Genomic DNA, 23,961 nt, shown 5'->3' with positions numbered 1-23,961 from the left:
GGCAAAGATGCCAAGACGATCAACGCGCGAACCTCATCATCAAAATTAATTTCCACCGAGGACAATTGATTTGTGATGGTGTTGAACTCATTGAGATGATGTGCCACCGAAGCTCCTTCCGCCATCTTTAGGTTGAACAATTTCTTCATCAGATGCACCTTATTGTTAGCCGACGGCTTCTCGTACATGCTTGACAAAGCCTTCATTAGACCTGCTGTGGTCTTTTCCTTTACAAAGTTGTGTGCAACTGATTTTGACAGTGATAACCTGATAACTGCTAGGGCTTTACGATCAAGCAGAGCCCACTCGCTATCATACATGTCGTCGGGTTGTTCTTCCAAAAGAGGTTGATGAAGATCCTTCCCATAAAGAATGTCTTCAATCTGTACCTTCCAAAACCCAAAATCTTTGCCGTCGAACTTCTCGATTCCCATCTTTCCTTCTTCACTTGCCATCGCTCCCACTCGAACCAACAGCTCTGATACCAGTTGTTAGGAAATTAATCCTATTTCTCAAGACCCGTGAGATGCGAAAAATAAGAAGAATGCGGAATAACAAAGATTAGGCAATCACACACGACACAAAGATTTAAGTGGTTCGGCTTAACAAGCCTACATCCACTGGCGGAGACGACCCGGAGAAAATCCACTATCAAAAGATGAAGTACAAGAGAGTAACAGGGTGAGAAAACCACTCAAACCTTTGTGTCGTGTGTGATTGCCTAATCTTTGTTATTCCGCATTCTTCTTATTTTTCGCATCTCACGGGTCTTGAGAAATAGGATTAATTTCCTAACAGCAAGTAGCCTCTGTTTTGTTTGGGTAAAACAGGGGTGAACAGAGGAATTTTAATGGGCAGGGAAGATCAACAACGTAGATAGCATTGAGCATGGTTGAGATGGTAAGAACATGGATATCTGTCAGTATATCATGGGTAGTTTCGTCGACATAGTGAGTGGTTAATATGAGTAAGTGTTTGGAGTAATGGGAAAAGGGGGAGGTAAATAAGAAGTCACTTGTTAGCGGGGACTTGCAGATGGATTGGCAAGGTCATATGTGATAATTGTAGTAGAATATTCAAAGAGAAGGCGATTGCATGGAGCAGATTGTAGGGGTACTTGCAAGCGGCTTCTTAGCTGGTAGATCAAGGTCCAGTGGTCCACTGGTGCACTACATTGCCATCTCTACTTCTAGTCTTTTATCTGCCTACAGTGGAGGCCTAGCTAGGCATAAAAAAAAATAACGAGGGGGAAGAAAATATAAGGAAGAAGATAGCGAATGCTTTAGCTACGACCTAACAGGTCCCTGATGCCATTGAGGGTGACTCTTTGGTTTCCATCTTAGCCATTAACATTCAGAATCTCTTCCGAATGGACCATTACTCCAATTATCGCCGATATTCAGTTGAAACTTCAACATTTTCAAGTTTAAAATACTACAAAAGTTTCTAGAAATACAAACTTTCGTGCGCACCACTTCGCCAAATGAGCCGCTATCAACCTTGTGTTTAGTGGCATTCCTAATTCCTGTTCTATTTTTCATTAGAATTAATAGTGATAACCTTTTCCTTTTGTTTGTATTTGCTCAGAAAATAAAATAAAATAACAGGTCCCTAATGCCGTACAATGGAGATTTTTTGACAAACGTCTGCCGGGATGCTTCTAGCTGGAAAGACATGTGATGAGATTATAAACATGCCCAAGGATAAGATTTCAAAGGCTTGTTGGTTGTTGCCATGTGCGACTTTGAAGAAGCCCAACGTAAAATTGGTTGTTGATATATTAGTGGCGATTCATTTAGAAAGGTAAGAGAAGTGGTTCACAGAATTGGGTAAGCGTGAACGTCCTTAGAGTTGGACGTCAGCATCTTTTTTTTTTTTTTTTTTTTTTTCTGAGCAGACGTTAGTGCCGTTTAAAAGAATCCGTTAGTTTCTTTAAAGGGACATGGTCGTCTATTTTAAAATTTCTACCATTCAATCTACACCATTCATTTGTTTCACAGCAGATCGCGGTTTTTGTTTTTTTTTTTAACCACACCGAAACCCGATCCTATAATTGTTATATAACTGAAATGAGGTGGATACTGCATAAGTCAGTGGTGGGCCCCATAAATTTAAGAGTTGATCTATTAAATTTATGAAAAAATATATGCCAAATATAAAAAAGTTATTGAACCTTAGCATTTCTAAAAAAAAAAGTCAATAATAATGTATGCAACACTCTTCTGACTTTTATAACCACATCATGAAGGAAGAATGCTTTAGCGGGGATGCACAACATATCAATAATACAAGTGAACCCAAACTTCCCTTGCCATGTTTTTTGTTTTTTTTTTTTTAAGGGATAAATGTAAAATTGGTCATTGTGGTTGACTTAAATTATAAATTACTCTCTATTGTATAAAAAATAATTTATAGGTCATTAGGGTAGGCTAAAATAATAGTTTACTTCCTGAAATCAATTTTTGTTAAGTAACTTAACAGAATCTTTTACTTTGTCACGTTAGTGACGGAGCCGCACATTTTATATTGGGGGTGCCGTTAAATTTTTTTTGGCGTCCTCCATCCAAAAAATTTGGTAATTCACACAATATATGCATCACAAAAAAATATCTATAAAAGTTTATAAATATGTTCTCAAATTGATATATTAGAAATGTAACATGTTAGCACTATATCAAAAAGACAGAAATACAAAAAATATTTTGGCGTCCGAAAAATTTTCTCCACCCTAAAAATTTGGTAATTCACACAATATATGCATCACAAACAAATATTTATAAAAGTTCATAAATATGTGTTCAAACTGATATACTAGAATTGTAACATATCGGCACTATATCAAAAAGACAGAAATACTAAAAAAAAAAAAAAAAGTGCCTAAAAATGCACTTTACAGTATCTTAAAAATACAAAATCATCGAGTATCAAATCTAAATTGAAAAATCCATTTCGATTTAGATGCCTATGGGTTTTTCCAATTCTGGATAACCAGACTCCATAGATATATACATATAGGTTTACTAACTTTTATTCAATTTTCTAGGCAACCAAAGAGAAGATAATTAAACCAAAACAACAAAAAAATAACAAATAGAAAAGATAAATATGTGAGAATTAATAATTAGAGAAATCAAATCAAGACCTAATTTGGCAGCTGCATTATCGAGTTCGATCCTTCCCACCCCACGCCCAGTGCACCATACAACCTCAAGAAACTGATAAAATAAATCGAAAAACTCAAAATTAAAACTAAGTAATAGAAAGAAGCCAGAACAAAAATCTAATACAAAAGAGACTAAGAGTTAGAGAGGATGAGTTACTTTGCTTGGTGATGATGATGGTGGCGCTTAGACACGATATGGGACAAGATTCTCAACCCCACTTTGCTTGACAACCTTATTGAAGATAGCAAGGTAGAAGCTGCGTTGAGAAGTAATGGTAGTACTAATAATATTGGGGGTGCCGTGTCTTGGGTAATTGGTAGGTAAAAAAAAAAATATATATATATATATTTTTTTTTTAATTTTGCGGTGGGAAAAAAAAATTTTAAAATCTTTGGGGGTTCTGTGGCACCCCAAAAGAGTGTTGTGGCTCCGCCACTGTGTCATGTCATACCCAATAAAAATATGACACATGTTATTATTAATTTATGACTTTAAAAATTGACAACTAGAATTTTTCACATCATTTTTGGACACCAACTAAGATTACACATTAGCCATCACTCCAAGTCATACTGTTGCAGTAAATTAATCTAATTTCTTCTATCCCCAGAATTTTACTTTGTGCGTAACTCTCTCTCGTTTTTATCTTCCTCGCAATGATTTGAGAGCATTTTGCGAGAATTTGACAGTTACATTTACCAACCATTGTAAAATAAATAAAAACAACATTCAAGTTAATAAATTGTGATAAATTTTTCCTTCAAATTAAGTTGGAGAAAATTTGGTTACTCTTTTTATTAAAAATGCATTTGTCTTTACAGCATGAAAATTGATTTTAGAGAGTAAACAATTATTTTAGCTTACCCGAGAACCTATAAATTAATTTTTATACGACATTGAGTGATTTATAATTTAGGTCAACTAAAAAAACCAATTTTACATTTATCCATTTTTTAATGACGTGAAATTCCCATCCCCTTCTTTACTGTGTCGGGAGTAAACCCTAAACACCTTCGGCTTTCGCAAAAGACAAGTATCAATCAAGACTGGAGCGTTTGTGTAGAAAGTTGAATTTGAGCATTCCAATCAGAAAGTGGTACCTCAAGCCAAGTCTGCTAATCCGGTATATACGGGTCCACATCTGGTCGCTGCATTCTTCCTTATTTTCTAAGGTGTGTTTTTTTTTTTTTTTTTACGTCGATTAAAATGTGCTCAACTTGCTGATCAAATAAGATTTTTCTTTTAAATTTTCTGCGAAAATGAAATAATTAATTATATGTTATAGTCCGTCCGTCCTGTCGGTGTTTGTATCCATTTGGCTTTTTAACATTCCCTCCATGGGTATCAGCTTTTTCACTCAAAAAGAAGATATAAATTATTAAATCAAGTTTTATGGAATTGTTTAAATTGGTGACCAATAGTATCTTTTGGAAAGTGTGGCTATTTTTCTTAAAGAAAGCAATCATGTAATTTTCAAAATATTAATTTTAAGGCATTTAAAGTTAGTAAAGCCAAAGATTTTGTACTTTGTAAATTATTATATTATCTCATTCCTGACCAAAAGCAAGAGAATCTTATTTAGAGATATTATTTAATGGATCACTTTATAAATTTTTGTTATTCCACAGACACTGTTGAATAATCAACATGAATGTTGCTTGCAATTAAAAAAATAAAAACGCGTCTAAGCTTTTATGTTTCTTAGAGCATTTTTCGGTACGGTTTGATTGGTGATGAGCTGCTTGTAAAATAGTAAAAGCGTTAAAGAATTCGTCGGTTCAAAGTTTGAGGAAACTTCGTTACTTAAATTAACATTCTTAGTTGAAGTGAGAATATAGCAATGAGCGAAAGTTTTTAGAGATGAATCGACTCCCTTAACACAATGCGTTGCATACCTTTTATATAATTGTCTCCATTAAAATATTTGGAGCAACTCAGTTATTGTAAAACTCTATGTAACTGTAGCTTATTTGAATGAGATTGCATGAACCAGACCCATAACAAATTTTATCCTCATCAATGTTTATAGGTTATTCTTTCTAAAAATTTCTATATATTTAGTCCATGGAGACCCTTTGGCCAGGGGTTGAACCTCTTGATTTTTTTTTTTTTTGGTTTTTTAATTATAAAAATATTTGGCACAATATTATTGATGTTGACCTGACATATTAAAAGATTACGTCCTATTTGCCAATGGAAAACGCGTCCAAGAACTTATTTGTGTTATTCGCTTATCTTAGGAAGTTTTTAGTAACTATTTAAATCTGAAAGAGCTATTTATAACTTAGCGAAATCACATTGAAAAGTGTTATATATTTTTTTATTAAATAAATAACCATAGTAAAAAATTTGCTACATGGCATGCATTTTTCCTCACAATCATTTTTTGTTTTGCTAAATGGGATGTACCATACTCATACAAATGCATATAATTACAATTGACAACAATTATTACAATGACCCACTTAAAAAAAGTATAACAAATGAAAAACGTAGGAAAATTAAAATTAATTTAAAACAGAATATTATGAATATGACTGCAAGAGTAGAGTACTACTAGACCTGTCCCTCCTCCTTTCCCCTCCTCCCTGCCTCTTCTTTCCTTCCCCTCCTTTTTTTTTTTTTTTTTGTTTTTCTGACCTATTCAGTTGCTACGACCATCCCTTTGCTTATGCTGCACTGCCTCTGTCTGCCCTTCACCATGATGCGCCGCTCTTCACCTCCTAGAAATCGGTTGGCCTTTTCACCTCCCTCACCTTGACTGGTGTAGCTGTTTGATAGTTTTTTTTTTTTTTTTTAATTATTATTTATTTATTTATTTATTTTCTTTTATTGTGTTTTTGTTTTTGTTATTATTTATTTATTTATTTTATTTTATTGTGTTTTTGTTTTTGTTTTTGTTATTATTATTATTTTTTTATAAGGGTTTGACTTTTCCTTAAATCTGCTTTCATAAGCAATTTTTGGGGTGGAAGATTTTGTCGTGGCCTTTGGGTCGATGATGATTAGTTTTGGTATAAGGGTTTTGTTCTTTTGACCGGTAAAATAAAAGTTGGGAATATGAGTTACCTATGTATTAGATTGAGTCTGCTAGGAGTAGGTCTGTTCTATAACTGAGGTTCGGACATGGATTACCAAATGTTGAAGTCATAGCTATTACTTGATTGTAAGATTTTATGTTTGTCTCTATGACGACGTAACTTCATAACTTTGACTAAGATTTATCATAACTTTATGTTCTATAATGTAAGGGCTTTATACCCTTGATCTTTTTTCATTGAAATTGAGTCTGCCAGGAGCAAGTCTGTTCTGTAACTGAGGTTTGGACATGAGTTAGGGGATGTTGAAGTTATAGATATGACTTGATTATAAGATTTTATGTTTGTTTCTATAACGTTATAACCTCATAACTTTGACTATGATTTATCAGAACTTTATGCTCTTTGATGTAAGGGCTTTATGCTCTTGATTTTTTTTATTGAATGAATATAAAAATTCTCCTTTAAAAAAAAAAAAAAAATGTAGAGTAGTACTACACAAGCTTTTTTGTCTTTGGCAATCACAATTTGTCACAACGTCAACATACTTTTATGTAGTGACAAGTGACAAATAAATATTTAAAAAAAAAAAAAACCCAAAATTCGTAGTCACAATAACAACATCAATTGATAGAATTAATTTATCAAAACCGACCATCACAATTGCTTGAAAACTATCATAAAGACCAAGAACTATTTCTTTTTACTTCTTTTTTATTTCTTTTTTTTTTTTTTTTTTGGTTAAAAAAAAAAAAGTTTTCATATTCTTTATGTGAGCTCTATTTTTCATCGCATTAACTATTTTGAAGAGGACTCTGCATTTTAGTGTTGGTTTTTAAGCACTTAAAGAGATGTAATAGCGTTGTTGTAATTGCATTCTCATGTACCTTTTGTTTTTTTGTTTTGTTTTGTTTTTTTATATATATTTTTTTCCTCTGTAAAGACATGCGTCATTGGCTCTTTCCCTTACCTTTGTTTCAAAGTTTGACAAAGTCCACGTGGGTTGATAGGAGGTGGTTTATGTGTCGAGCAAAGAATTATTATTATTATTTTCCACAGGGGTCAATTCCTCCTTTCATAAATCAGGTTTAATTATTCTTTTGTGTGTATATATATATATATATATATATATATATATATATATATATATTTTAATTATAAATGTATGAATTGAATCTAAAAAATAATTTCTAAACAAATTTATTACTAACATTATAAAAATTTAGAAACATAAAATAGTGTAAAAATTTAAAAAATACTTAATATTTAAATATTAAATAGCCCCATCTTAAATTGTCACCTTAGGCCTTACAACATATCGAGCCTGCCCTGACACTAACACAACAATAATTAAAGAAAAACAGGAACAAGATATTTGTTTCCAACACCAACACAATAATTAGAGTTTCAACCCTCAAGTGATTATGGCTTTCTTCATGCTCCAAGCACTAAATCTTGTGATTTGAACATTCTCAGTGCCATTGTTGAAAACATGCAAGTGGGCCTCATTTTGAATTGCCAATGTGGGATAAACCCTAGCTGTGATGCATGCCTTTCCTTCTCCACCAAAGCTTTCCACAATTGAATGGTCGATCTGTGAGAAAGGGATAAACATGATATTGGATCAATTTGGACAAAAATCAAATAAAATGATGAATGTAAAAGCATCCCTAGACATCTTAAGGAGTAGGAAACCACTGGAATGGATCTACAGATGCCTGCATTTGTGCGGTCTGGGACCCAAAATTTGGAAGATTTTTTTTGGAAAAAAACTCATTAGTCAAACAGATTTATATATCCATTATCGGTTTGAACTGCTAGCAATGTAGACAGATAATGTGAGAAATTTCATATGAGATCTACTTGTTCATATAAATTTTGCTTGCAATGTGGTCACTAACTCTTAGTTTCAGAGATTTTCAGACACATACATGTCCCAACCCCAAAAGATAAGAAAGTTTTATTATTCTCCTAACTTTTTGAATAGGATTGTAGACACAAACATTATATTTACCTAATCTCCAGAACTAAAGAACAACATGTTTTCAAATCGCTATTTTTAAGTCGCACCTTTTGAATGATAAACCCAAATAAACCTGTAGTATATGACTAATTGTGCAAAGCAAAAATATACCCTCAAGTAAAAAAAAAAAAAAAAAAAAAAAAAACTCTTTTAAATAAAAAATTTTCTAAAAAAAAAAACTCTATTTGCCAACACAATCCCATTTGGTTCTAAATATCCCAGAAATGTAACGAGTGGAGGCCACGAAATTAGATTGACGTGAACATTGAAAAGGAAAGAAATTTGAATAAATGTATACAATTTTGTAGCAACAACTCACCAAGCTTCTAAGTGACAGCTCATCACGAGAAGGGTTGACATCCAGAAAAGCACCATAAGTGGTCTTATCATTACCATTATTTAGGGAAGATCTGCCAGCCAGAGAAAATAATAATAATAAGAATAATAAAAGCTAGAGTTCAAATCTTTGAATTTTTGGCAAAGAAATTTGATGGGCAAAGGAAGAAGATTGTATATATGGGATATACCTGCTTTGATCACTGCACATGAGCACCACATATTTGTCTTGGCCTTTGAATATTCTGAAGAACACTGCCGTTTGCTCTTGCAAGCCCTTCGAAGCCAGAGCCAGCAGCCCGAATGGTCCCAACCGCCCCTTTACTGACGCACCCTTTTGGCTACAAAGTGCTTGTGGATTGGTCCAGCTTGGGTCCAGCTTTTCTGCATTCTGCAACTCAATTGTTCTGAAAGAAATCTCCACATCAGCCTGCAAGAAAGGTCAAAGATATCTAGAGAATTACTACATTAACAAAATCAATATTCTTAGTGGGTTTTGATCGACTTGTATAATTACATGTGGCAAAATCCCATTCCGAATTACCATGAAAAGAACTCTTTCATTCGGCTAAGCAATTGCCTTGATATGGTAGCTTTTTAGGTTATGCTTAGGGCGTCTCTAAGGAGAGTAATCAAAATAGCTTTGCAAATTTTTAATTTAGTCATTCATTTTTCTATATACACTCAATTTTCTATTTACTCTCTATTTTTTTTAAAAAAAATAAAAATTAGATGAGGGAGAAGAAAGAGGCCGGGAAAGGAAAAAACTGACTAAAAGAGAGAAACAAGATGAGAAAAAAAATTGTATTATATTAGTAGAAGCTGCTATTATAAATTGTAGTAAATTGGATGAAAACTCTCTATTTTAAAGGGTTTGCCGGAGAGGTATGTAAAATGGCTCATAATAACTAAATATAACTATTTTGAGCCATATAAACTCTTCTATTCACTTTTGTTAATGTTATTTCTTTCCTTACTAAAAATGGAAAAGAAAAGAGAGAGAGAGCTTATCATACACCAGCCAAGGACCTAGCCATCACTTAGATAGCCGGAGTACTTTCGTGGGTTCGGCTTATAAACAATTCTCTTTTATTCAGCTCCGTTAATATCATTTTTTTCCTTATTACTAGGTAGAGAAAAATAGAAAAGAAAAAAGGAATTACAACAAAAAGAAATTCACCTGTGCCGATGTGACACCAGAAACTTCAATTGCTAATCCTCCCTTAAGCACTTGATTAGGCAAGTTGACTTGGTTTTCCCGCAGCCTCTCAAGTTCACTAATCGGCCATTGCACTAATTGTTTACCGGATTTATCCAGCCAAATGCTTCTTGGAATTGCCTGCAAAATGTGCCAAATAATAATAATAATAATATTAAAATCTAACAAATTCTAAGTTTGCTTGATAAATATAAAGCACACTAATAATTAGTTCACCATGAATTACCATTACTCCAGACCATCCCTTCTTGATATCATCTTCGACGCTGGAGGACTCATTAATCCAACCCCACAAGATTCTTCTATTTTTTGCAGTATCAAAGAAAGTTTTTGAAGCATAAAATTTCCCATAATCATATCTCAGTCCGGAATCGCTGTCCACCTGTCCCTTGTCCGGAACATAAATATCTTTGTTCAGGTTATAAGTTCCAACTGTGTAGTAATCATGTTTGGTGTCGTCCAGGCTTAGCTTGAGCACGTGTTTAACATGCGGGCCGATAACTGACGTGTCAACGCCAATATTGGCATTGATCCGAACCGGGAAGAAATCGGGGCATTCCCACATTCCGGTGTCAGTTGCCGAGTGAAGTGGGTGCTGGGATTTAGTCCAGTGAACAAAATCTTTACTCCGGTATAGAATAGCTAATCCACGGCGGTTCCTTTTGCTTCCAATGAGCACTCTCCATATCCGGTCGGGGCCTAACCAAGCGGTGGTCGGGTCTCTAAATGAGCTTGCATTGATTTGGTTGGCTATAGTAGGGGCCATTAGCGGATTTTTGGCCGACTTGACCCATTGCGTCAGATACGGGTCGGAGAGGTTTTTGGGTGTGGCCAGGTTTTGGACTTGCTGGTTCTGTGGGTTGACTCCAGTGTAAAGAATGACCGGTTTGCCGGAGGGGAGGATTGTGGTGGAACCCGACCAGCAACCGTTGATGTCCGACGGTTGTGATGGGTAGATGGCAGGAACATGTGGGGTCCAGTTCACTAAATCCGTTGATGTTGAGTGGGCCCAGACAATGTTCCCCCACACCGCACCTTTTGGATTGTACTGGTATAATAGATGGTAAACTCCCTTGTAAATCATTGGTCCTACAGACATGGATTAATCACATCAAATACTATATAAAAATTAGATCTATTATTATTATTTTGTAAATTAAATCGACAAATTGGATTTGATATTCAAAAAACCTTAAAAACCAAGTTGGAAAGGAACCAACCATTTGGATCTGCATTTCCAAAGACAACCCATTCGTCCATTTCAGCATCAGAAGATGGTAAGATGACAAAAAAATAAAAAGAAGAAAAGAAACATCAAAAATTAAAAAATGAGACATATTTAAAGCAAGAAAGAAAGGGGAAAGAATAAATAATTATACCGTTGATCCAGTTCTTGGGGGGTTGGAAGTGATAAGAAGTTCTGTAAGGCTGGAATGCAGGAGGAGATGAAGAAGCCTTAATGTCTCTGTAAAGATGATGGGAAGCTTGGAGTTGAAGAACACCGTGGGAGAGAAACAGAAAAGAGGAGAAGAGTAGCCAAGCTGCAGAGGAGATGGCCATGGTGGTGGGGAGTGAGAGGGAAGGCAATGCTATGACTTCTTATATAGAAAGAGACAGCGTGAGGCCGGTGTGAGTACGTGGATTAAATTACAGCACAAATCTAATTGTTACAACGTACCTTTTTTTTTTCTTTCTAATTAATTGTTACAACTTACAAGTCTTTGAAAACTGATAGATTTAAGAATCAAGTTTTGTAAGAAGAAGCGTTATTGTAATTATAACAAATATATAAAAATATTGTTTGGAGGGGGCAGGAGAATTTAGGTTGCAACTCAATGAAATCATGTTAAATTACCATATATTTTGGCGCCTAAACTTAAGTAGGGTCTATTTTATATTTAAAAATTTATTAAATAATTTTAATTTGAAATCATTCTTCTTACATTTTGCCCTTTTTTTTTAATTTTTTTTTCCAAATGACTTTCAAAATTCATCTTCATTAGGAGACATTTAATTTCAACAGATGTCACATTTTGTATTGAACTACATATAATTCTTTTTTTTATGTAGAATTTAATTTGCGCAAAATGAAATTTACTTTATTCTAAAAATCATTTTTATGAACAAATTTAACCAATATGTTACTTTAGAGCATTCACATCTTACTCAATAAAATAACCATTTGGCTATTTTGTTGAGGTATATGGTTAAAAACACTTTACATCTGTCTCAACAAAGTAACCAAACGTTTGTTGAGTAACTACAGTGCTCAACAATACATATCTAATGTCCTCAAAGGGTAGTTCAATCGGTTGGAAATCACGCCTTATGAATTTGAGGTATTAGTTCGAATCACCCTCCCTCTCCCCTTGTGTAGAAATGTCAATATATATATATATATATATATATATATATATATATATATATATAATATTATTCTCTCTTATTTGGGAATAGAAAAAGTAGATAAATAAATAATATTTTAAATAAAAAAGTGAAAGTTGATAGCTAAAGCCTAAAATGTTAAGTCGGATGAAGGTGCTTTTAAAAAATAGATAGTTAAAATTGAAAAAATGTGATAATTTAGCTGAATATTAATTTGTTTGAATGCTATTTAAGTAAAATTATGAGTTTAGTAACTAACTTTTATTAAATCCAAATTAACATTCCCTCCATGGGTATCAGCTTTTTCACCCAAAAAGAAGATATAAATTATTAAATCAAGTTTTATGGAATTGTTTAAATTGGTGACCAATAGTATCTTTTGGAAAGTGTGGCTATTTTTCTTAAAGAAAGCAATCATGTAATTTTCAAAATATTAATTTTAAGGCATTTAAAGTTAGTAAAGCCAAAGATTTTGTACTTTGTAAATTATTATATTATCTCATTCCCGACCAAAAGCAAGAGAATCTTATTTAGAGATATTATTTAATGTATCACTTTATAAATTTTTGTTATTCCACAGATACCGTTGAATAATCAGCTATGAATGTTGCCTGCAATTAAAAAAATAAAAACGCGTCTAAGCTTTTATGTTTGTTAGAGCATTTTTTTTTTGGGTATGGCTTGATTGGTGATGAGCTGTTCGTAAAATAGTAAAAACGTTAATGAATTCTTTGGTTCAAAGTTTGAGGAAACTTTAATACTTAAGTTAGCATGCATTCTTAATTGAAGTGAGAATATAGCAATAAGTGAAAGTTTTTAGAGATAAATCGACTCCCTTTACACGATGCGTTGCATACCTTTTATATAATAGTCTCCGTTGAAATATTTGGAGCAGCTTAGTTAATGTAAAACTCTACGTAACTTTAACTTATTTGAATGAAATTGCTTGAATGAGACCCATAACAAATTTTATCCTCAACAATGTTTGTAGGCTATTCTTTCTAAAAATTTCTATATATATATATATATATATATATATATAGTCCATGGGGACCCTTTGGCCAGGGGACGAACCTCTTGAATTTTTTTTTCTTTTTTTAATTATAAAAATATTTGGCACAATATTATTGATGTTGACATGACATATTAAAAGATTACGTCCTATTTGCCCAAGGAAAACACGTCCAAGGAAAACGCGTCCAAGTACTTGATTGTATTATTCGCTTATCTTAGGAAGTTTTTAATAACTATTTAAATCTCAAAGAGCTATTTATAACTCAGCGAAATCACATTGAAAAATTTTATATATTTTTTTATTAAATAAATAACCATAGTAAAAAATTTGCTACATGGCATGCATTTTTCCTCACAATCAGTTTTTGTTTTGCTAAATGGGATGTACCATACTCATACAAATACACATAATTACAATTGGCAACAACTATTACAATGACCCACTTAAAAAAAGTATAACAAATGAAAAACGTAGGAAAATTAAAATTAATTTAAAACAGAATATTATGAACATGACTGCAAGAGTAGGGTACTACCAGACTTGTCCCTCCTCCTTTCCCCTCCTCCCCTCTTCTTTCCTCCCCATCCCTTACTGTTTTTTTTTTTTTTTCGACCAGTTTAGTTGCACCGGCCATCCCTTTGCTTATGCTGCACTGCCTCTGTCCACCCTTCATCATGCTGCGCCACTCTTCGCCACCCTGCAATCGGTTGAGCTTTTCACCTAGCTCCCTCGCCTCGACTGTTGTAGCTGTTTGCTATTTTTTATTTTTTTGTGAGTTTTTTGAATAAGGGTTTGACTTCTCCTTAAATCTACTTTGGAGTGAAGGATTTTGTCCTGGCCTTTGGGTCGAGGAAGATTAGTTTCGGTATAAGAGTTTTGCTTTTATGGCCGGTAAAATAAAAGTTGAGAATATGGATTACCTATATATTGGATTGAGTCTGCCTGAAGCAGATCTGTTCTATAACTGAGGTTTGGACATGGGTTAACGGATGTTGATCGAAGTCATAAATATGACTTGATTGTAAGATTTTATGTTTGTCTCTATGATATTGTAACTTCATAACTTTGACTATAATTTATCAAAACTTTATTTTCTCTAATGTAAAAGCTTTATGTTCTTAATTTTTTTCGATTATGAAAGATTTTCCTTAAAAAAAGAAGAAAAAAAATAGAGTACTACACAAGCTTTTTCGTCACAACGTCAACATACTTTTATGTAGTGACTAGTGACAAGTAAATATTTTTTTTAAAAAATCCCAAAATTCGTAGTCACAACATCAACATCAATTGATATAATTAATTTATCAAAACCGACCATCACAATTGCTTGAAAACTATCATAAAGACCAAGAACTATTTTTCTTACTTCCTTTTTATTTATTTTTTTTGTTAAAAAGAAAGAAAAAAAAAAAAAAAAAAAAAAAAAAAGGTTTCATATTCTTTATGTGAGCTCTATTTTTCATCGCATTAACTATTTTGAAGAGGACTCTGCATTTTAGTGTTGGTTTTTAAGCACTTAAAGAGATGTAATAGCGTTGTTGTAATTGCATTCTCATGTGCCTTTTGTTTTTTGTTTTGTTTTGTTTTTCATTTTATTTTTTTTTCCTCTGTAAAGACATGCGTCATTGGCTCTTTCCCTTACCTTTGTTTGATTGTTTGACAAAGTCCACGTGGGTTGATAAGAGGTTGTTTATGTGTCGAGCAAAGAATTATTATTATTATTATTATTATTATTTTCCACCGGGGTCAATTCCTCCTTTGATAAATCAGGTTTAATTATTCTTTTGTGTAAATATTTTTTAATTATAAATGTATGAATTGAATCTAAAAAATAATTTCTAAACAAATTTATTACTAACATTATATTGTTGAATTTCAAGAACGAGAAAAAAAGGAAAAAAAATTTAGAAATATAATATAATGTAAAAATTTAAAAAATACTTAATATTTAAATATTAAATAGGCCCCATCTTAAATTGTCACCTTAGGCCTTACAACATATCGAGCCTGCCCTGACACTAACACAACAATAATTAAAGAAAAACAGGAACAAGATATTTGTTTCCAACACCAACGCAATAATTAGAGTTTCAACCCTCAAGTGATTATGGCTTTCTTCATGCTCCAAGCACTAAATCTTGTGATTTGAACATTCTCAGTGCCATTGTTGAAAACATGCAAGTGGGCCTCATTTTGAATTGCCAATGTGGGATATACCCTAGCTGTGATGCATGCCTTTCCTTCTCCACCAAAGCTTTCCACAATTGAATGGTCGATCTGTGAGAAACGGATAAACAAGATATTGGATCAATTTGGACAAAAATAAAATAAAATGATGAATGTAAAAGCATCTCTAGACATCTTAAGGAGTAGGAAACCATTGGATTGGATCTATAGATGCCCGCATTTGTGCGGTTTGGGGCCCAAAATTTGGAAAAAAACTCATTAGTCAAACAGATTTATATATCCATTATTGGTTTGAACCGCTAGTAATGTAGACAGATAATGTGAGAAATTTCATACGTGATCTACTTGTTTATATAAATTTTGCTTGCAATGCGGTCATTAACTCTTAGTTTCAGAGATTTTCAGATACATTCATGGGTGTGCCAACCCCAACAGATAAGAAAGTTTTTTTGTTCCCTTAACTTTTTGAATAGGATTGTAGACACAAACTTTCTATTTACCTAATCTCCAAAAATAAAAAACATGTTTTCAAATTGCTATTTTTAAGTCGCACCTTTTGAAATGATAAACCCAAATAAACCCGTAGTATATGACTAATTGTGCAAAGCAAAAATATACCCTTAAGTAAAAAAAAAAAAAAAAAAAAAAACTCTTTTAAATAAAAATTTATCTAAAAAAAAAAAAAACTCTGTTTGCCAACACAATCCCATTTGGTTCTAAATATCCCGGAAATGTAACGAGTGGAGGCCACGAAATTAGATTGACGTGCACATTGAAAAGTAAAGAAATTTGAATAAATGTATACAATTTTGTAGCAACAACTCACCAAGCTTCTAAGTAACAGCTCCTCACTAGAAGGGTTGACATCCAGAAAAGCACCATAAGTGGTCTTATCATTACCATTATTTAGGGAAGATCTGCCAGCCAGAGAAAATAATAATAATAAGAATAATAAAAGCTAGAGTTCAAATCTTTGAATTTTTGGCAAAGAAATTTGATGGGCAAAGGAAGAAGATTGTATATATGGGTTATACCTGCTTTGATCACTGCACATGAGCACCACATATTTGTCTTGGCCTTTGAATATTCTGAAGAACACTGCCGTTTGCTCTTGCAAGCCCTTCGAAGCCAGAGCCAGCAGCCCGAATGGTCCCAACCGCCCCTTTACTGACGCACCCTTTTGGCTACAAAGTGCTTGTGGATTGGTCCAGCTTGGGTCCAGCTTTTCTGCATTCTGCAACTCAATTGTTCTGAATGAAATCTCTATGTCAGCCTGCAAGAAAGGTCAAAGATATCTAGAGAATTACTACATTAACAAAATCAATATTCTTAGTGGATTTTGATCGACTTGTACAATTCCATGTGGCAAAATCTCATTGCCGAATTACCATGAAAAGAACTCTTTCATTCGGCTAAGCAATTGCCTTGATATGGTAGCTTTTCAGGTTATGCTTAGGGCGTCTCTAACGAGAGTAATCAAAATAGCTATGCAAAATTTTTAATTTAGTCATTGATTTTTCTATGTACACTTTATTTTCTATTTTACTCTCTATTTTTTTTTAAAAAAAAAATTAGACGAGGGAGAAGAGAGAGGCCAGGAAAGGAAAAAATTGACTAAAAGAGAGAAACAAGATGAGAAAAAAAATTGTATTATATTAGTAGAAGCTGCTATTATAACTTGTAGTAAATCGGATGAAAACTCTCTATTTTAAAGGGTTTGCCGGAGAGGTATGTAAAATAGCTCATAATAGCTAAATATAACTATTTTGAGCCATATAAACTCTTATATTCACTTCTATTAATGTTATTTCTTTCCTTACTAAAAAAAGAAAAGAAAAAAGAGAGAGAGCTTATCCTACATCAGCCAAGGAGCGGGAGATATCCTCTTTCAGCTAGCCATCACTTAGATAGCCGGAGTACTTTTGTGGGTTCGGTTTATAAACAATTCTCTTTTATTCAGCTCCGTTAAGATCATTTTTTTCCTTATTACTAGGTATAGAAAAATAGAAAAGAAAAAAGAAATTACAACAAAAAGAAATTCACCTGTGCCGATGTGACACCAGAAACTTCAAGTGCTAATCCTCCCTTAAGCACTTGATTAGGCAAGTTGACTTGGTTTTCCCGCAGCCTTTCAAGTTCACTAATCGGCCATTGCACTAATTGTTTACCGGATTTATCCAGCCAAATGCTCCTTGGAATTGCCTGCAAAATGTGCCAAATAATAATAATAATATTAAAATCAAATAAATTCTAGGTTTGCTTAATAAATATAAAGCACACTTATAATTAGTTCACCATGAATTACCATTACTCCAGACCATCCCTTCTTGATATCATCTTCGACGCTGGAGGACTCATTAATCCAACCCCACAAGATTCTTCTATTTTTTGCACCATCAAAGAAAGTTTTTGAAGCATAAAATTTCCCATAATCATATCTCAATCCGGAATCGTTGTCCACCTGTCCCTTGTCCGGAACATAAATATCCTTGTTTAGGTTATAAGTTCCGACCGTGTAGTAATCATGTTTGGTGTCGTCCAGGCTCAGCTTGAGCACGTGTTTAACATGCGGGCCGATAACTGACGTGTCAACGCCAATATTGGCATTGATCCGAACCGGGAAGAAATCGGGGCATTCCCACATTCCGGTGTCAGTTGCCGAGTGAAGTGGGTGCTGGGATTTAGTCCAGTGAACGAAATCTTTACTCCGGTATAGAATAGCTAATCCACGGCGGTTCCTTTTGCTTCCAATGAGCACTCTCCATATCCGGTCGGGGCCTAACCAAGCGGTGGTCGGGTCTCTAAATGAGCTTGCATTGATTTGGTTGGCTATAGTAGGGGCCATTAGCGGATTTTTGGTCGACTTGACCCATTGCGTCAGATACGGGTCGGAGAGGTTTTTTGGTGTGGCCAGGTTTTGGACTTGCTGGTTCTGTGGGTTGACTCCAGTGTAAAGAATGACCGGTTTGCCGGAGGGGAGGATTGTGGTGGAACCCGACCAGCAACCGTTGATGTCCGACGGTTGTGATGGGTAGATGGCAGGAACATGTGGGGTCCAGTTCACTAAATCCGTTGATGTTGAGTGGGCCCAGACAATGTTCCCCCACACCGCACCTTTTGGATTGTACTGGTATAATAGATGGTAAACTCCCTTGTAAATCATTGGTCCTACAGACATGGATTAATCACATCAAATACTATATAAAAATTAGATCTATTATTATTATTTTGTAAATTAAATCGACAAATTGGATTTGATATTCAAAAAACCTTAAAAACCAAGTTGGAAAGGAACCAACCATTTGGATCTGCATTTCCAAAGACAACCCATTCGTCCATTTCAGCATCAGAAGATGGTAAGATGACAAAAAAATAAAAAGAAGAAAAGAAACATCAAAAATTAAAAAATGAGACATATTTAAAGCAAGAAAGAAAGGGGAAAGAATAAATAATTATACCGTTGATCCAGTTCTTGGGGGGTTGGAAGTGATAAGAAGTTCTGTAAGGCTGGAATGCAGGAGGAGATGAAGAAGCCTTAATGTCACTGTAAAGATGATGGGAAGCTTGAAGTTGAAGAACACCGTGGGAGAGAAAGAGAAAAGAGGAGAAGAGTAGCCAAGCTGCAGAGGAGATGGCCATGGTGGTGGGGAGTGAGAGGGAAGGCAATGCTATGACTTCTTATATAGAAAGAGACAGCGTGAGGCCGGTGTGAGTACGTGGATTAAATTACAGCACAAATCTAATTGTTACAACGTACTTTTTCTTTTTTATTTTTTCTAATTAATTGTTACAACGTACAAGTCTTTGAAAACTGATAGATTTAAGAATCAAGTTTTGTAAGAAGAAGCGTTATTGCAATTATAACAAATATATAAAAATATTGTTTGGAGGGGGCAGGAGAATTTAGGTTGCGACTCAATGGAATCATGTTAAATTACCATATATTTTGGCGCCTAAACTTAAGTAGGGTCTATTTTATATTTAAAAATTTAATTAAATAATTTTAATTTGAAATCATTCTTCTTATGTTTTGCCCTTATTATTATTATTTTTTTTCAAATGACTTTCAAAATTCATCTTCGTTAGGAGACATTTAATTTCAACAAATGTCATATTTTGTATTGAACTACATATAATTCTTTTCTATGTAGAATTTAATTTGCGCAAAATGAAATTTACTTTATTCTAAAAATCATTTTTATGAACAAATTTAACCAATATGTTAGTTTAGAGCATTCACATCCCACTCAATAAAGTAACCATTTGGCTATTTTGTTGAGGTATATGGTTAAAAACACTTTACATCCGCCTCAACAAAGTAACCAAACGTTTGTTGAGTAACTACAGTGTTCAACAGAGTTATTGAGCAATGTAGCTCAACAATATATATCTAATGTTCTCAAGGGATAGTTCAATCGATTGAAAATCACACCTTATAAATCGGAGGTACTAGTTCGAATCACCCTCCCTCTCCCCTTGTGTGGAAATGTCAATATATATATATATATATATATATATATATATATATATATATAATATTTTTCTCTCTTATTTGGGAATAGAAAAAGTAGATAAATAAATAATATATTAAATAAAAAAGTAAAAGTTGATAGCTAAAACCTAAAATGTTAAGTTAGATGCAGGTACTTTGAAAAAGTTAAAATAAAAAAAAAATGTGATAAACATTAATTTGTTTGAATGCTATTCAAGAGATTCTGAATTTTAATGGCTAAGATGAAAACCAAAGAGTCCCTTAATGGCATCAGGGACCTATTAGGTCGTAGCTAAAGCATTCGCTATCTTCTTCCTTATATTTTCTTCCCCCTCGTTATTTTTTTTTTATTATTTTTTTTTATGCCTAGCTAGGCCTCCACTGTAGGCAAATAAAAGACTAGAAGTAGAGATGGCAATGTAGTGCACCAATGGACCACTGGACCTTGATCTACCAGACTACCAGCTAACAAGCCGCTTTCGAGTACTCTTACAATCTGCTCCATGCAATCGCCTTCTCTTTGAATATTCTACTACAATTATCACATATGACCTTGCCAATCCATCTGCAAGTCCCAGCTGACAAGTGACTTCTCATTTACCTCCCCCTTTTCCCATAAATCTAAACACTTACTCATATTAACCACTCACTACGTCGACGCGACTACCCATGATATACTGACAGTTATCCATGTTCTTACCATCTCAACCATGCTCAATGCTATCTACGTTGTTGATCTTCCCTGCCCATTAAAATTCCTCTGTTCACCCCTGTTTTACCCAACCAAAACAGGGGCCACTTGCTACACGTTTCCTTCGTGTTCTATGCTACGTTAAACATTGAATGTGGTATTTTTCTTGATAGCACTCTGAAAGTCATTCTTTATCCATATCTACTATAAATGTTGGCATTTTGATCACACTTCGTAAACTGATCTGATACGCTAACAAATTATTCAACGTATTTCCGATTGGGTTTCCTGGCCCTTCAGCTTCGGACTCTATCATGTTCATTGCAGTTGGAGTGAGAATACCCATTAGCATTTTGTATCAAACCAGGCTTTGACTATAGAAGGTAATAATAGAATCTAATTAAGCTTATTTCCAATTGTTTGTGCCTCGCTTTTGATAAATCAAAAAATTTCATCACGTTCCATCACCTGTAGTTGACGTTTGCGGTCTTGGTCCTCAAGAGCCGCCAGCTTCAAGCCTTCAATGGTATGCATATTATTACTAGTATCACCTACTAGGCGTCGGTGAGGAAGCAACTTGGGGGAATAAGCTGAGTCATAGACATGGTTGCCATGGGCGACTTTGAAGAAGGTCCGTAGTGTTTCTGTTAGACGAATTCGTTAGTTTTTTTAAAGGGATAACGTCGTCTATTTTAAAATTTTCCCTTACAAGGTTCGTTTTTTAACAGCAGATTGCAGTTCTTTTTTTAACCGCATTGAAGCCGGGTCCCTAGTGAAGAATAATACTCAGTTAGTTATACTTAAGAGATATTTTTGTTCTTCACAAATTATAAAGAACAAAAGTACCACTCAAACTATTTTTTACCATAATTAGACCCTTAATTAAAAAGCATTAACTAACTTTTTGTCATAATTAGGGTTTTAATTATTATTATTATTATTATTATTATTTTTTAAAAATAAACTTAATTATACTATAATTATTTGGGGCCTTATTTTATTGGGAGCACTGGACAACACATAGCACAATGATCAAACTTCGATGTGCTTGGGAGCGAGTAGAAGCAAAGCAAAAGACACCCAAAAACCATCCAAGTTTGATCCCTGCACTATGGTTGTCTTTTTCTTCGTTAGTACCGTTATGGCCGAAAGAGTTACTGTCCATATGATCCTGACCATCACGTGATAAATATGGTTGTCTCTTTCTTGGTACTCCTATGGCCAAAAGAGTTATTGTCCTCACGATATTAACCGTCAAAAAACATTTATCACGTGACATTTTTTTTTATGAGGATCAATTTTTATTCACATAATCACCACCCGAGGCATCTCATTTTATTTTACCTTATCAGTTTTACTTTCCTAAACCGTCAAACAGTACACCTCCATTTAAAGTTTTAGGAAAAAAGGTGTAATGTGACATGACACTCACTCTCTCTCCCTTCTTTTCTCCAATTTCGTTTGATCTCCGGCTCTCCCTCTCTTATTTTCTTTATTAATTTTCAAAAACTTAAATCCAAAAAATCTTCAAAAAATCGAAAACCAAAATAAAAAAATCAATCAGAAAAATCAAAAATTTAAACGTCAAACTCAACAAATCTTTAAAAATCCAAAAAAATCTTTTTATCTTCTCTTCTTCTTTTCTTCTCTCTTTTTATTTTTTATTTTATTTTTTATTTTTTTATCTTCTGCTTCTCTTCTTCTTCTCTTCTCCTTTTCTTTTTCTTCTTCTGCTGCTTAGTCTTTTTCTCTGTTGCTTTACTTTTTCTTCTTCCCTCTAGAGAGAGTTGGCCGGCTGTGTAGAGAGAAGAGGGAGATTAAGAGAGGAGAGAGAGAGTGTGGGGAATTAAAAGAAAAGGGAAAAAATAAATGTTGAATAAAAGAATAAAAGGAAAGAAGAATAAAGAATAAAGAATAAGGGAATAAAGAATAAAAGAATAAAGGGAAAGAAGAGAGAGAAAAAGGAAAAAGCTGAATATTTCGTTCATTTTTTTTTTTAGTGATGTGCCAATATTTAATATGTCAGAAATTTTTGACGTATTATTTTCACACGTTAGAGACGTCAAGAATTTCTGACGTGCTATTTTTACATGTTAGAAATTTTTGACGTAGTAGTTTTACATGTCAAAAATTTCTTACATGGTATTTTGGCTACGTTAAAAAATTTCACACGTTAATAATTAATGACGTGACAAAAAAATTCTGTACTATAGCCATGTCAGAAATTGATTTTTTTTTTTTTTTTTTTTTTTTGTAGCGATTCGAGGAAATGTTATTTATCCAAATTAGTTTGTATTCTTTTTTTAACAACGTATATATCTAGATAGAGATCACATAAAAGCAGTTGCCAAACACATAAGAAGATCGAAGAGAACAAAGGGAATTCGGTGAACGCCATGCCACTACAAGATAATCATTTTCTATATATATATATATATATATTCACTATCCAAGAGTTTTTTTTTTTTTTTTTAGAGTTAAATTTTAAGTTCGGTTTGTTTCGACGTAAAATGTATTTTACTTATTTGAAAATATTGTTCTGTATTTGGCGCGTACACTATAAAAAAAATGAATTTTTATTGACATAGGTTTATTGACGTGTCAGGTCGTCTGACACGTCAATAAATCCTCCTGACGGGGCCATCCTGACGTGTTTCAGTCGTGAAGAATGTGGGTGTCAGGAATTGAGAATTTCTGACGTGCCATTTTTGGCACGTCAGAAATTACTGACGTGCTAAATCCAACACGTCAGGGAATTCTGACGTGTTGTATTTAACACGTCAAAAATAATTCCTGACGTGTCAATTTTGACATGTCAGAATATTATTGACGTGTCAAAAATTGACACGTCGGCAAATTTGGTTCGTTTTGAATTTTTTTTTTTCCCTCCCCCCTATATTTTTTGTGATTTATTTCAGGACTATACCCGAATTTTGTGTTACGATTAATCTGATATTCAATCTATCCATCAAATCCATGCAAATAATATACAATTTTTCCATCAAATAACATACATCATATCCATTAACATCAATCACAAACTATCCACCAAAACTAACTTCAACACACCAAAAATGGCACATACTAACATAATATACATCAATCACAAACTATCCCTCAAAACTAACTTCAACACACCAAAAATGACACATACTAACATAATATACACCAATCACAAACTATCCACCAAAACTAACTTCAACACATCAAAAATGTCACATACTAACATAATATACACTAATCACAAATACAATTACATCAACTTATACACAAGTGTGAATAGCCTCAAATTCTCAACCAGACTATCGATCATTGACATCCATAGCATCCTCTCGACGATGTCCATTACCTGCAAATGATAAAACAAACAATATTCACCAATAAAACAACCACCAAACAAATAAAATCCAC

The 23,961-nt window shown here is 33.6% G+C and overlaps 2 protein-coding genes across 4 annotated transcripts; both read right to left on the bottom strand.

The window, feature by feature from the left end:
• Positions 1-7,537: 7,537 nt before the first annotated feature.
• On the bottom strand, positions 7,538-11,340 carry LOC132187635 (beta-fructofuranosidase, insoluble isoenzyme CWINV1-like). Of its 2 annotated transcripts, XM_059602016.2 has the most exons (7): positions 11,160-11,340; positions 11,001-11,009; positions 10,007-10,869; positions 9,742-9,900; positions 8,753-8,991; positions 8,545-8,635; positions 7,538-7,796 (listed from the first exon to the last, which is right to left on the bottom strand). In XM_059602016.2, the coding sequence occupies exons 1-7, from the start codon at positions 11,338-11,340 to the stop codon at positions 7,617-7,619; spliced, it is 1,722 nt and encodes a 573-aa protein (XP_059457999.2). In that variant the 3' UTR covers positions 7,538-7,616. The 2 variants fall into 2 exon arrangements, with proteins under 2 accessions (XP_059457999.2, XP_088373285.1); XM_088517159.1 differs by lacking the exon at positions 11,001-11,009.
• Positions 11,341-15,154: 3,814 nt separating this feature from the next.
• LOC132187598 (beta-fructofuranosidase, insoluble isoenzyme CWINV1-like) lies at positions 15,155-19,006 on the bottom strand. Of its 2 annotated transcripts, XM_059601956.2 has the most exons (7): positions 18,826-19,006; positions 18,667-18,675; positions 17,673-18,535; positions 17,411-17,569; positions 16,402-16,640; positions 16,194-16,284; positions 15,155-15,457 (listed from the first exon to the last, which is right to left on the bottom strand). In XM_059601956.2, exons 1-7 carry the CDS (start codon positions 19,004-19,006, stop codon positions 15,278-15,280), a joined length of 1,722 nt encoding a protein of 573 aa, XP_059457939.2. In that variant the 3' UTR covers positions 15,155-15,277. The 2 variants fall into 2 exon arrangements, with proteins under 2 accessions (XP_059457939.2, XP_088373284.1); XM_088517158.1 differs by lacking the exon at positions 18,667-18,675.
• Between the last annotated feature and the right edge of the window lie 4,955 nt (positions 19,007-23,961).

Source organism: Corylus avellana, chromosome 6, assembly GCF_965113065.1.
Source record: "Corylus avellana chromosome 6, dhCorAvel1.hap1.2, whole genome shotgun sequence".
Lineage (NCBI taxonomy): Eukaryota > Viridiplantae > Streptophyta > Magnoliopsida > Fagales > Betulaceae > Corylus > Corylus avellana.
Note: the sequence above shows the minus strand (reverse complement) of the source record. Positions and strands in the feature narration are given on the sequence as shown.

What these genes read in the sequence shown, in the direction of transcription:
- LOC132187598 (XM_059601956.2), bottom strand. Translation starts at nt 19,006, where the DNA reads ATGGCCATCTCCTCTGCAGCTTGGCTACTCTTCTCCTCTTTTCTCTTT. An exon ending in AGGGATGGTCTGGAGTAATG is followed by an intron (nt 17,570 to 17,672) that starts GTAATTCATGGT and finishes CACATTTTGCAG; the next exon opens with GCAATTCCAAGGAGCATTTG. An exon ending in ATGTGCAGTGATCAAAGCAG is followed by an intron (nt 16,285 to 16,401) that starts GTATAACCCATA and finishes TCTGGCTGGCAG; the next exon opens with ATCTTCCCTAAATAATGGTA.
- LOC132187635 (XM_059602016.2), bottom strand. Translation starts at nt 11,340, where the DNA reads ATGGCCATCTCCTCTGCAGCTTGGCTACTCTTCTCCTCTTTTCTGTTT. An exon ending in CTGGTGTCACATCGGCACAG is followed by an intron (nt 8,992 to 9,741) that starts GTGAATTTCTTT and finishes CCTTTCTTGCAG; the next exon opens with GCTGATGTGGAGATTTCTTT. An exon ending in AGCTGTCACTTAGAAGCTTG is followed by an intron (nt 7,797 to 8,544) that starts GTGAGTTGTTGC and finishes CCTTTCTCACAG; the next exon opens with ATCGACCATTCAATTGTGGA.